We start from the raw sequence: 14,766 nt of genomic DNA, 5'->3' as shown, positions 1-14,766 counted from the left end.
CAAATATGTTTTATATATATGTAAATATATAATATACCCAAATGTTATACATCTAATATACATACTTTATATATATTATATACATCTATAATATATATTTATATTATATATACATACATAATAAACATATAAAATATATATAGATGTATATAAAATATACATTTACAGTATATATATTGCATAAAATATAACTATATATATATAGAAGGGGGGCCCTGCTCTGTCTCTCCGTCTGTTTGGGGGTCCTTGGCCTGAATAGCGATGAAGACCCCTTGTATAGAGTCCTCAAGTAAAACTTTGGCTCCTGACCCGGTTCCTGTTGGCGGGCTCAATCCGGACCACGGCCAATGAAAAGCTCTCCCTGGAGTTTCAGGGGAGTTGGCAGGTTGGCTCAATGAACCTTCAGACATCGTCAAGGTCACTCCACAAAACATATATCTATATCTATATCTATAGATATAGATATAGATATAGAGAGAGAGAGGCCTTTTATACATCTGTCTTTATATTATTTTGTTTGTGTTTTTTAAAGATTTGAAAGCCAAAGTGAGGATGACCTCATCCCATGTTTGAGAGATCATGACTGAACATGTAAAGCCTCCTGTGTGATATTAATCTCTGAGATCTGACACATTAAGGACACAATGAAGAAGAGATAAAGGTGTCTGACTCCTGGACTTTGTGTCGTTCAGATAGTTATGTTCCTGCTAATCCGTTAATCTCCTCTTCACGTCTCAAACTCTGTTATTTAGGATTTATTAACGTTTAATGTGAAAGAATCTGCTCTCACGTTGTTTTTGGTCCCCGTCTTGTGAAGCAGGAAGTGACTTTGTAACGACGCGTTGCTGCTCAAACATCAGTGCCTGACAGAGGACTCCCTGATGAACAGCCAGAGCAGAGCCCGGTTCCCCTCTGACCTTTGACCTGAACCGGTAGAGAACATTAGAGCTGTACAGAGTCACCTCGAGGTCGCCCACCGTGACTTTGTGTGTTCCTCCGTGTGACAGCTCAACAATGAACTGTTTGTATATGAACTCCAGAGAATTATGTCTCAGTTTTCACGCCTGGTTCCCCAACGTGGCACTAACGACCCCTCATACACAGAGACTACGACAGCAACCACAGTCCATCTCTCTCTCCCTCTCTCTCCCGCCCCCCCCCCCCTCTCTCTCTCTCTCAGTCTGTCTCATCCGCTCTGCTCGGTGGACGCTGGTTGATCAGTGATTATTATAATCTGATATTATTTCTGGATCGATAGCCGTGATCAGGATGAAGCTACTCCGCGGTGGACCGATCGAGTACTTTCTGTTCCTCTTCTGTCTTCCAGGTGAGAACATGTTCATCTTCAGAAGAAGAAGTGGAGAGTTTATCATTGTTGAGTAACTTATTCATGGAGACTTGTTTTTACAGATTATTTCATTTAGAAAACAAGTTCCTCCAGAAGTTGATGGACAGGAAGTGAGATTGAAGGCTCTGATGAAGAGGAGACAAAGATTAAAGTCATCGACATTTGAGCTGGGTGAACATTTCACCTGTGAATAAAAAATCATATAATAATAATAATGTGAATAAAAAATCATATAATAGTAATAAGAACAATAATAACATCCATTATCAATACAGTTTATCCTCATTAGGGCCGCGGGGCGCTGGAGCCGATCCCAGCTGACACAGGGCGAAGGCAGGGGACACCCTCGACAGGCCGCCAGTCCATCCAGGGAATAATAACAACATTTTAATAATTGTTACTATATCACAATATCGGCTAATAAACCAAAAATAGTTGTTCCATCACAGCAACAGAAGATTGACTAAAATAATTTATTTTCAATAAAGCTGTAACTAAAAGTTATTTTCACAATCAATAAATCTGTCAATCATTAATTGTATTGTACTTTGATTAATAGTTGGGTTTATCTAAGCAGGTCTACAAACATGTTTTACCAACCAGAGGTTTTAAGTTTGTATTCATGTTCACTGAGTTTTTGCAAATATGTTAACTATTAATTCACCATCAAAGTGCTTCTGCTAAAATATTCAAAACCCGTAAATCTCAGCTGAATGTTTAGTCATTTTCATTCTCTCCATTGAACTGATTCATTGAGTCTAGTAATGAGGACAGGAAGAGCTTTACTGCCACGTTACAACTGGCATGATTTTATTGTGAAGGAATAAATAAGGGATATTTTAATTAAGGGCCCTATGGACCACTTTATATTAAAACAAATCTGTATTCCTGTTAACACATCTATTTAAGTGATCTGAAAAAGCGGACTGTTGCTGTGACCTTTCAGAATGTTGAGACTGAGATGTCAAATGTCAAAATGGTCTAAACACCAAGACACAAAAAGTATTTTTATAAAAACCAAAATGGTAACAAGCAAAAATCAAGATGGCAACAGCCAAAAATCAAGATGGCGCGGCCACATTGCAGAACTTGAGTTCTGGTCCACAAACCAACGGGTTCTCATGCAACCTTCGATCAACCCACAGCGTCCGGATGCTTCAATAAAATATATAGATATATGTATATGTATGTATAAATATATATGTATATATTTAATCAAAATCACCAAAATAAACATAAAACCAGCTGTCCTTCTAGTTAAGTTAAAACTGACTCTAAATGTGAAGACGGAAGCTGTAACACACACACACACACAGCTCAGGTCGTATGTGTGTGTGTGTGACTGTAAGTGTGAGTGTGTATGTGTGTGTTTGTGCAGCTGGCTCTCAGCTGTTAGCGCTCACACTTTAAGTCCTTCACTATCTTACAAACTGCTGAGTCATGATCTCACCATGAAGACGTCTCAACGATGGACGGAGACAATAGGAGGCAGAGCTTCAGATTGACTTCAGGGCTGAGATGATCCCATGACAGGAAATGAGCTCAAAGTCATCATGTTTAGTAGATGGGATGAAGTACATCGTCATAACGCAGATCTTTACTGTTAGGAGCTCTTCAGTGGCAAAAAGTGTCATCAATATGTTAGTGAAAGTTGGGTCTCTCTTTCAAGTCATCACTCAGGACAGTCGATGGACTCTAAATGTCCTGAAGTGGTTCAAGCAGGTGTTTGGGACATTAACATTCTTGAGGTGGTTTTATAGGTCCTTTAGACTGTTTCTCTGGATCCTTTAGATGGTTCTAGAGGTCCCTTTGGGAATTATATGGGTCCTCTAAGTGGTCTTAGGGTTCATTTGGGTCGTTATATGGGTCCTTTCGAAGGTGATTCTAGAGGTCCAACAGGTGGTTCAATGGGTCCCTTAGATGATTCTATGGGTCCTTTGGGTGTTTGCTGTTGTTTGGCAGTTTCAAGTTATGCAATTATTTACACAACTTATTTGTTTGTGTATCATGCGTATTACTTGTAATGTGTTGCTGCGCTTCAGTCCACGTTTCTTTGCTTGTGTGTTTCTTTTTCTAAACTATGGAGGCAGCTCTGATAATGAGACACGGTGTTACATGTCATATCATGTGTGCAGCATGAACACCAAATAAGGGAATAAAACCAAACCAGTGGAAGGAGGGTGTTCATCTATCCATCAGAGATCCACATGTGGTCTGTGACTAGGAACACTGAAGTCCTTCTCAACAGATACCAAGACGCTCAGAGCTGGGTCAACCTCCATTCATCAGCAGTCCGAATACACAGCGTCAATTTAAATGGTAATCTGCTTCGGAGTTGTTAGGAGATCCTTCCTAGGACGAAGGTGTTGGACACGGAGGCATGAGGACTCTTCTCATTGCCTCCAGCCCTATAGACCTCCTGTCTTCTAGTCTTCCTATCCTCTAGTCCTCTAGTGCTCCAGTCCTCTAGACCTCCAGCCCTATAGACCTCCTGTCTTCTAGTCCTCCTATCCTCTAGCCCTCTAGTGCTCCAGTCCTCTAGACCTCCAGCCCTATAGACCTCCTGTCTTCTAGTCCTCCTATCCTCTAGTCCTCTAGTGCTCCAGTCCTCTAGACCTCCAGCCCTATAGACCTCCTGTCTTCTAGTCCTCCTATCCTCTAGCTCTCTAGTGCTCCAGTCCTCTAGACCTCCAGCCCTATAGACCTCCTGTCTTCTAGTCCTCCTATCCTCTAGCCCTCTAGTGCTCCAGTCCTCTAGCCCTATAGACCTCCTGTCTTCTAGTCCTCCTATCCTCTAGCCCTCTAGTGCTCCAGTCCTCTAGACCTCCAGCCCTATAGACCTCCTGTCTTCTAGTCCTCCTATCCTCTAGCTCTCTAGTGCTCCAGTCCTCTAGACCTCCAGCCCTATAGACCTCCTGTCTTCTAGTCCTCCTATCCTCTAGCCCTCTAGTGCTCCAGTCCTCTAGACCTCCAGCCCTATAGACCTCCTGTCTTCTAGTCCTCCCGTCCTCTCGTCCTCCCGTTCTCTAGCCCTCTAGTGCTCCAGTCCTCTAGACCTCCAGCCCTATAGACCTCCTGTCTTATAGTCCTCCAGTCCTTCTGTCATTCAGTCCTCTAGCCCTCTAGTGCTCCAGTCCTCTAGACCTCCAGCCCTATATACCTCCTGTCTTCTAGTCCTCCTATCCTCTAGCCCTCTAGTGCTCCAGTCCTCTAGACCTCCAGCCCTATAGACCTCCTGTCTTCTAGTCCTCCCGTCCTCTCGTCCTCCCGTTCTCTAGCCCTCTAGTGCCCCAGTCCTCTAGACCTCCAGCCCTATAGACCTCCTGTCTTCTAGTCCTCCTATCCTCTAGCTCTCTAGTGCTCCAGTCCTCTAGACCTCCAGCCCTATAGACCTCCTGTCTTCTAGTCCTCCTATCCTCTAGCCCTCTAGTGCTCCAGTCCTCTAGACCTCCAGCCCTATAGACCTCCTGTCTTCTAGTCCTCCTATCCTCTAGCTCTCTAGTGCTCCAGTCCTCTAGACCTCCAGCCCTATAGACCTCCTGTCTTCTAGTCCTCCTATCCTCTAGCCCTCTAGTGCTCCAGTCCTCTAGACCTCCAGCCCTATAGACCTCCTGTCTTCTAGTCCTCCCGTCCTCTCGTCCTCCCGTTCTCTAGCCCTCTAGTGCTCCAGTCCTCTAGACCTCCAGCCCTATAGACCTCCTGTCTTATAGTCCTCCAGTCCTTCTGTCATTCAGTCCTCTAGCCCTCTAGTGCTCCAGTCCTCTAGCCCATCAGCCCTCCAGTCCTCTAGTGAGACTAGAGGACTGGAGGACCGTCTCACGTGATGGACCATAAAACCAACAGAATGGAGGACGTCTGAAGACCTGATTGAGGCATGAACTGTGACATTTAATCTGCCTTAAACATCAGACCTCACAAGGAGGACCAGGTCTCCTCGTGAGGTCTCTGATGGCTCCAACTTTGAGTCCAGATGTCACAGTTCAGTCATATATCTCACTTCTGACGGTCAGAAGTGGGCGTGGTCTCGTAAGTGGGCGTGGTCTTGTGCGCTTCCTTTTTAGTGCAAAGCACATCATGAAACCCGAGAGTCTTCATCTCCGGCTCGAGTCCATCAGTTAGAACATGAAGCAGCAGAACTTATGATCCTCTTCTCATAACTCTTCATTTAGAGATCAAACGGTTATTAAGAAGAAAGTGAAAAGCATCTTTGAAGCGAAACCTGAATATATGAAATCACTCTTCAAGTCTTAATGATGAGAATGAAGTCTCAGTGATGAATGTGTGGCTCCTCAGAAGACCCTGACACCATAAATCTCAGATGTTCCCGAGACCTTCTGCTATGAAGATTCAGGGCTCATAAACAGGCTCATATTTACTTATAAGGCCTCAGCCTGTGGTCTGCTGCCTCCAGCTGATAGGAACATATTCAGATCAAAGAGACGCTCAAGAGCACTGTTGATGATTTACACTTCATGAACACTGTCCATCACATTGTGAGTACGCCCCTTTGTGTTTACTATATTCATTTACATTATTATTGTATTTACTAGTTTGCTAAAAAAAGATCGAATTAATCTGTGGAAGGACTCAGCTCAACATAGGGGGGCATGAATGTTTTATATATACTGTATATATATAGACATATATATATTTATGTACACATATATATGTATATAAATATATATGTATTCATATATATGTATATATATGTGTATTTATATATATGTATATATATGTGTATTTATATATATGTATATATATGTGTATTTATATGTGTATTTATATATATGTATATATATGTGTATTTATACTGTATATATGTATATATATGTGTATTTATATATATGTATATATGTGTATTTATATGTATATATATACACATATATATACATATATGTGTATATATACATCTATATATACACATATATACACATCTATATAAACTAGGGCTGTCAGCGTTAACGCGTTAATCTATGCGATTAATTTGGCCGCGTTAACGCACTAAAATATTGTAACGCAATTAACGCAAGTTTTTTTTTTTTTTAACCGTAGCAGTACGGTTTGACACTGTTTCCGTTTTTAAAACAATTATTTCTCCGCGAAGATAAGGATCATAAATCAGTTTAACTGGTGGATGAATCAGTCGGGTTTCCTCCTGCTCCTCCTTCCTCCCGTCTCCCCCTCTGATCCACAGAGGAACGGAGGGCGACGTGTCGGGACACGCGGCGCGGAAAGAACTCGTCACACGAAACCTTCACCGTGATTGGTCAATCCGTTTATCTGTCAACATTTCGGGGGAAAAGAAACCAATGAACACTCAGTAAATCACAAAGGACCTCCCACCTCACAGGTTAGGCTCATTTAGCAGCCTGTCAGTCAGAGAGCAGAGAACACGGCGCGAGGACAATGAGGCTCATTTCAGAGCTGAGATTGTTCTGGAATGTTTGATGTATAACACGTGGGGGTGTGTCACATGCAAAAAACTTTAAACGGTGAATTTAATTTATTTTGTAAAATGTATAAAATGCCCCCAGCCTCCAGAGGGTTAACGTGACATATTTGAATGTCAGTCAGTTATCAAGGCCACTGGTTCTGCTGCTGTTCAGTGTTAAAGATGACAGGACCAATGGGGTCTCAATATACTTCTTTTTTTTAACTAATCTGATGTTTCACTGAAGAAACAATTTATCATCCACGATATTAAATACCTCGCTGGCACTGTATATGTAGGAGCCTCTTTGAAAACACAGCTCTGTGTGAAGTTTTGTGTTTAAAAAGAAGGGAAACACTTTTAACCCTTGTGTTGCCTTTGGGTCATTTTGACCCGATTCAATGTTTCACCCTCCTGTTACCTTTATATTTACTAACATATTTTACCCTTTGGGTTCAATTTGAGGCCAGCAATTAAAACCTCCAGAAAATTATAAGAATTAATATTGTTTTCCAAGTTTAAGTGTGAGGCACTTTATGTTTGTTTGTTGACTACCGAAAGAACACCGACATTAAACATTGAATGGGGTCAAATTAACCCGAAGGCGGCAGGAGGGTGTAATATTGATTCGGGTCAAAATGACCCGAAGGCAACACAAGGGTTAAACGGTGAATTTTTTGTTTGTTTTGTAAAATGTATAAAATGAGCCCAGCCTCCAGAGGGTTAACGTGACATATTTGAATGTCAGTCAGTTATCAAGGCCACTGGTTCTGCTGTGTTCAATGTTAAAGATGACAGGACCAATGGGGTCTCAATATACTTCTTTTTTTTTTACTAATCTGATGTTTCACTGAAGAAACAATTTATCATCCACGATATTAAATACCTCGCTGGCACTTTATAGGTAGGAGCCTCTTTGAAAACACAGCTCTGTGTGAAGTTTTGTCTTTAAAAAGAATGAACTTTTAACTTTTAACTTTTAATTGCGATTAATCGCGATTAATTAATCGCAATTTCAAACTGTGCGATTAATTAGTTAATTTTTTTTTATCGATTGACAGCCCTAATATAAACACCTTTTACCTTATTTGGTTTCAGTTTATGCTTTCGATATTTAAAAAGAACAGTATTGGACTTGGTTCATGTGCACCCCCTCCCCCTCCTCCTCGCTGTTCTGCAGACGCTAACGACTAAAGTGTCAAACTGGAGATCGGCAGGTTCATTGTACTGGGAAATGTGTTTCTGAGTTTGTGTTCTGATTGTGTGTGTGTTTTACCACTAGTGGAGCTTTACTCTGTCTAACATCCAAAGGTCCTCTGGGAGCAGGAATGGGGCCATGAGTTGTCCTGGTTTCATGAAGATGCTCCTCCCCCTGCAGGCTGCCTCGCCGCTCATGGTCGCTACGCCCAGAAGCTGTTGAGTGACTTGTTCTCCAACTACACCAACGCCTTGCGCCCGGTGGAGGACACCAACCACATCATCAACGTCACGCTGCAGATCACGCTCTCCCAGATCATCGACATGGTGACCGCCGATCCAGATGTTCGTGGTGTGTGTATCGGTGCTCGTGCTTGATGTGGGTGTGTCCTTTCACCAGGACGAGCGGAACCAAATCCTGACCACCTACCTGTGGATCCGCCAGGTGTGGATGGACACCTACCTCACCTGGAAGAAGGAGGACTACGATGGCCTGGACACCATCCGCATCCCCAGTAGCTACGTCTGGAGACCGGACATCGTCCTGTACAACAGGTAGGCGTGGCAAACACATTGTGCTCCTTCCCTTGTCGGCCTCCACGCGACCTCCTGCACTTCCTCCCCTGCAGTGCCGACGACCAGTTCTCCAGCTCCATGGAGACCAACGTGGTTCTCCGTAACGATGGCCAGGTCATGTGGGACCAGCCGGCCATCACCAAAAGCTCCTGCTCCGTGGATGTAGCCTTCTTCCCCTTTGATTTGCAGCAGTGTCACCTCACCTTTGGGTCCTGGACTCACAACGGCCACCAGATGGACCTGTCCAATGCCTTGGACAGCGCCGACCTGGCCGACTTCGTCCCCAATGTGGAGTGGGAGGTGAGTGTTGGCCAGGTTCACGTGCTCGAAGCGAGACCTCATCCCTGAATGTACCTCTAGTTGTGTTTCTGTCCAGGTTCTGGGCATGCCGGCAAAGAAGAACGTCATCCAGTATGGTTGCTGTTCAGATCCGTACCCAGACATCACCTTCAGCCTCAATCTGAAGAGACGATCCTCCTTCTATATCTTTAACCTCCTCATTCCCTGCATGATGATCTCCTTTTTGGCTCCGCTGGGCTTCTACCTGCCGGCAGACTCTGGTGAAAAGGTCTCTCTGGGTGTCACGGTGCTGCTGGCCCTCACCGTGTTCCAGCTGCTGGTGGCTGAGAGCATGCCGCCCTCGGAGAGCGTCCCACTGATAGGTGAGACCACTCTGATTCTTACCTTTTAAGCTCTTGGGAGGTGCAACCATTTTCAACTGAGATTATTTGGTTGCGTCCGGTTGCTGTTATCTAAAAATGTCGCACATCAGGGGGAAGGGTATCATGGGGTTATGTTGACTGTTGATTGTTGTTGTTTTGTTTGTCTGTCTAATGTAAACACCAGCCGCCAAGTCTAATTCTTTGATTGTCTAACACACGCAGCAAATAAATGTTTCTGATTCCGATTATATGTAATTTCCAATTTATCCTCTATTGTTGTTGTCGTTATTCAGCAGTTCTATTCAATCATAATGTGATAGTTGGTCTTTGTGATACTTGTCCCGCCTCTTCTACACTGTGGTTGGACGACTTGGTAAAAAGTGACATGGGCTTTAAATATAAAAACAGCCAAACGTACATCATGGCAGGAGGCATCATGAAAGAGGCCTGACCAATGAGTCCAGGCCTTTGAGGCAGGAAACACAAAGGAGGTGGCAGGAGTCATAAAGGAGGTGGCAGGGCCATTGGGAAGGAGGCCAGGTCCAGGCCAGGGTGCAGGAATCAGGAAACTATTTAGCCATTTTGAGACGTTAACCATTTAACTGTTTCAAATGATCTTTATTTATCTTTCTCCACAGGAAAGTACTACATTGCCACCATGACGATGGTCACTGCATCCACAGCGCTCACCATCTTCATCATGAACATCCACCACTGTGGCCCCGAGGGTCGGCCCGTCCCCCGGTGGGCCCAGCGCTTCATCCTCAACTACCTCGCCCGCATCTGCTTCATCTACGAGGTCGACGGGAACTGCCTCGGCAGGACGCCGTCCAGGAAGAAGCCTCCGTCGCAGGAGGAGTCGGACGCCTCGCCGGCCAACACCAAGAGGACCAACTGGGACGCGAACGGGCAAGTGATGGCGGGGAGGGTGGAGGAGGAGGAGGAGGAGGAGGGCGCCGGGGAGCCTCTGAAGCCGGGCCGGGATCTGACCACCCAGACGGAATGGAAAGAGGATCTGTTCGTGACCATCGACCACTCGGAGGAGGGAGGAGCTGCTGGAGGTGGTGAGGGGGAAAGAGAGGAGGCCAACAGCGGAGGAGAGTGGGGAGGCGGAGCCAGAGGGAGCAGGAAGGAGATGCTGGTGAAGACCCTGTGCGTCTGTCAGCACATGGGGCTGCGCAGGGACGTTGAGTACATTGCCAACTCGTACCAGGACCAGCGGGCTGGGCAGCTGCGCATCGGTGAGTGGAGGAAGGTCGCCAAGGTCATGGACCGCTTCTTCATGTGGCTCTTCTTCATCATGGTCTTCTTCATGAGCATCCTAATCCTGGGAAAGGCTATCTGATGGAGATCCGGTTTTGAAAATCCATATGAGAGGGTCTCGGTAGCAAGTTGGCACGCCGATACAATTACAATTATTATTTTTTTTCATAGTTTTTTGTCATGAATTTCAGATGGTTTATAGTTTAAGGTTTAATGTATTCTCCATCTGGTAGCACGTTATCAACATTATGAAAGTGTTATTTGAGTTATAAGTGAACAAATGCTTTTAAACCACAGGAACCAACGTTATCAACCCGTCACATACCCAACCGTAACCCTAAGCCCAACCCTAAAGCACTCGGGTGAGGAGCAGGATGGCAGGGCGTGAAATAAAAACCTCAATGAACAGAAGTGTGAACAAAGCAACATGTGTAAGGAGAACTGACGCGAAATACATTCAAACCGGCTCCGGGTGGAAAGAAAGCTTAAAGGGTTCCTCCCTCTTATTAAAGGGTTCCTCCCTCTTAGTAAAGGGTTCCTCCATCTTATTAAAGGGTTCCTCCCTCTTAGTAAAGGGTCCCTCCCTCTTAGTAAAGGGTTCCTCCCTCTTAGTAAAGGGTTCCTCCATCTTATTAAAGGGTTCCTCCCTCTTAGTAAAGGGTTCCTCCCTCTTATTAAAGGGTTCCTCCATCTTATTAAAGGGTCCCTCCCTCTTAGTAAAGGGTTCCTCCCTCTTAGTAAAGGGTTCCTCCATCTTATTATTAAAGGGTTCCTCCCTCTTATTAAAGGGTTCCTCCATCTTATTAAAGGGTCCCTCCCTCTTAGTAAAGGGTTCCTCCCTCTTAGTAAAGGGTTCCTCCATCTTATTATTAAAGGGTTCCTCCCTCTTATTAAAGGGTTCCTCCATCTTATTATTTAAGTGTTCCTCCATCTTATTAAAGGGTTCCTCCCTCTTATTAAAGGGTTCCTCCAACACACACACTCACTATCACTGGTCTAAAAACATGTTTGCAACACGTTTGTTACATACATAGAGTGTTTTTTTGACTTTTTAAATCATCAATCACATTGATATGATTGACGTGTGATTGTCACTGAATATTGTTTCTCCTTTTCATCAATTCATCTTTCCTTCCGGTCGGTCCTTCCAGTCACAGTTGGTCCTCTCGGTCACTCCTTCTGGTCGGTCCTTCCTGTTGGTCCTCTTTGTCCATCTTATTAAAGGGTTCCTCCATCTAATTAAAGGTTTCCTCCATCTAATTAAAGAGCTTCTCCCACACACGAAATTACTATCACTGGTCTAAAAACATGTTTGCAACACGTTTGTTACATACATAGAGTGTTTTTTGACTTTTTAACTCATCAATCACATTGATATGATTGACATGTGTGATTGTCACTATGAATGTTGTTTTTCCATTCATTAAATCATCTTTAATACAATATAAGGCCAATGAGTGTAGCTAAGAAAAGCATACTTCCAGCTCAAATGTAAAAACTCCTAAATGTGGGGATATCTGGGTTGAGCCGGCTCCCAGTCGGTCCTTTCGGTCGGTCCCTACGGGTCGGTTCTTCCAGTTCCAGTTGGTCCTCTCAGTCTGTCCCTACCTGGTGGTCCTCTTACTCGGTCCTCCGGGTCGGTCCTCTCGGTCGGTGCTTCCAGTGCCAGTAACTCTTCATGGATCATCAATCCCTTCAACTGTAAAACCTGACAGATTTCACCTGGAATTTAATAGTGTTAAAGTATAAAACTCTGCACCTGTTTCCATTGATTGATTTTTAAATTGGAAATGTGTTTATTCAATGGATCAATTGATGGATACATTTTCAAACCCCTTAAGTGAGATTATGTAACTTCTGAAATTCCCTTTCCAAACACTTTTGTGTTGTTGTTGTGAATTTATGGCTTGTCTACATTTGACCCCATGAACACAACAAAGGGTCCCAGTTGGGCCACAGTAGGTTAAATGGGCAAGAACCACCACCACGGTTCTGACCCTTTGGGCATGAAGGTAAAATGTTGATAGGTCAATTCCCTGTGGTATCATAAACACACACTTCACTGTCATCACAGACATAAACACACACTTCACTGTCATCACAGACATAAACACACACTTCACTGTCATCACAGACATAAACACACACTTCACTGTCATCACAGACATAAACACACACTTCACTGTCATCACGGACATAAACACACACTTCACTGTCATCACAGACATAAACACACACTTCACTGTCATCACAGACATAAACACACACTTCACTGTCATCACAGACATAAACACACACTTCACTGTCATCACAGACATAAACACACACTTCACTGTCATCACGGACATAAACACACACTTCACTGTCATCACAGACATAAACACACACTTCACTGTCATCACGGACATAAACACACACTTCACTGTCATCACAGACATAAACACACACTTCACTGTCATCACAGACATAAACACACACTTCACTGTCATCACAGACATAAACACACACTTCACTGTCATCACGGACATAAACACACACTTCACTGTCATCACAGACATAAACACACACTTCACTGTCATCACGGACATAAACACACACTTCACTGTCATCACAGACATAAACACACACTTCACTGTCATCACAGACATAAACACACACTTCACTGTCATCACAGACATAAACACACACTTCACTGTCATCACAGACATAAACACACACTTCACTGTCATCACGGACATAAACACACACTTCACTGTCATCACAGACATAAACACACACTTCACTGTCATCACAGACATAAACACACACTTCACTGTCATCACAGACATAAACACACACTTCACTGTCATCACGGACATAAACACACACTTCACTGTCATCACAGACATAAACACACACTTCACTGTCATCACGGACATAAACACACACTTCACTGTCATCACGGACATAAACACACACTTCACTGTCATCACAGACATAAACACACACTTCACTGTCATCACAGACATAAACACACACTTCACTGTCATCACAGACATAAACACACACTTCACTGTCATCACGGACATAAACACACACTTCACTGTCATCACGGACATAAACACACACTTCACTGTCATCACAGACATAAACACACACTTCACTGTCATCACAGACATAAACACACACTTCACTGTCATCACAGACATAAACACACACTTCACTGTCATCACAGACATAAACACACACTTCACTGTCATCACGGACATAAACACACACTTCACTGTCATCACGGACATAAACACACACTTCACTGTCATCACAGACATAAACACACACTTCACTGTCATCACGGACATAAACACACACTTCACTGTCATCACAGACATAAACACACACTTCACTGTCATCACAGACATAAACACACACTTCACTGTCATCACAGACATAAACACACACTTCACTGTCATCACAGACATAAACACACACTTCACTGTCATCACAGACATAAACACACACTTCACTGTCATCACGGACATAAACACACACTTCACTGTCATCACGGACATAAACACACACTTCACTGTCATCACGGACATAAACACACACTTCACTGTCATCACAGACATAAACACACACTTCACTGTCATCACGGACATAAACACACACTTCACTGTCATCACAGACATAAACACACACTTCACTGTCATCACGGACATAAACACACACTTCACTGTCATCACAGACATAAACACACACTTCACTGTCATCACAGACATAAACACACACTTCACTGTCATCACGGACATAAACACACACTTCACTGTCATCACAGACATAAACACACACTTCACTGTCATCACAGACATAAACACACACTTCACTGTCATCACAGACATAAACACACACTTCACTGTCATCACGGACATAAACACACACTTCACTGTCATCACAGACATAAACACACACTTCACTGTCATCACGGACATAAACACACACTTCACTGTCATCACGGACATAAACACACACTTCACTGTCATCACGGACATAAACACACACTTCACTGTCATCACGGACATAAACACACACTTCACTGTCATCACGGACATAAACACACACTTCACTGTCATCACGGACATAAACACACACTTCACTGTCATCACAGACATAAACACACACTTCACTGTCATCACGGACATAAACACACACTTCACTGTCATCACAGACATAAACACACACTTCACTGTCATCACAGACATAAACACACACTTCACTGTCATCACAGACATAAACACACACTTCACTGTCAT

The 14,766-nt window shown here is 43.6% G+C and overlaps 1 protein-coding gene across 1 annotated transcript; it reads left to right on the top strand.

Annotated features, from left to right (window-relative positions):
- The first annotated feature begins 1,258 nt into the window (after positions 1-1,258).
- LOC130191097 (neuronal acetylcholine receptor subunit alpha-9) lies at positions 1,259-10,559 on the top strand. Its single transcript, XM_056410771.1, has 6 exons — positions 1,259-1,327; positions 8,158-8,303; positions 8,377-8,531; positions 8,606-8,852; positions 8,929-9,214; positions 9,853-10,559. The coding sequence occupies exons 1-6, from the start codon at positions 1,270-1,272 to the stop codon at positions 10,557-10,559; spliced, it is 1,599 nt and encodes a 532-aa protein (XP_056266746.1). The 5' UTR covers positions 1,259-1,269.
- The last annotated feature ends 4,207 nt before the right edge of the window (positions 10,560-14,766 follow it).

Source organism: Pseudoliparis swirei, chromosome 3, assembly GCF_029220125.1.
Source record: "Pseudoliparis swirei isolate HS2019 ecotype Mariana Trench chromosome 3, NWPU_hadal_v1, whole genome shotgun sequence".
Classification (NCBI taxonomy): domain Eukaryota; kingdom Metazoa; phylum Chordata; class Actinopteri; order Perciformes; family Liparidae; genus Pseudoliparis; species Pseudoliparis swirei.
This window is presented reverse-complemented; position numbering and strand designations above follow the sequence as displayed.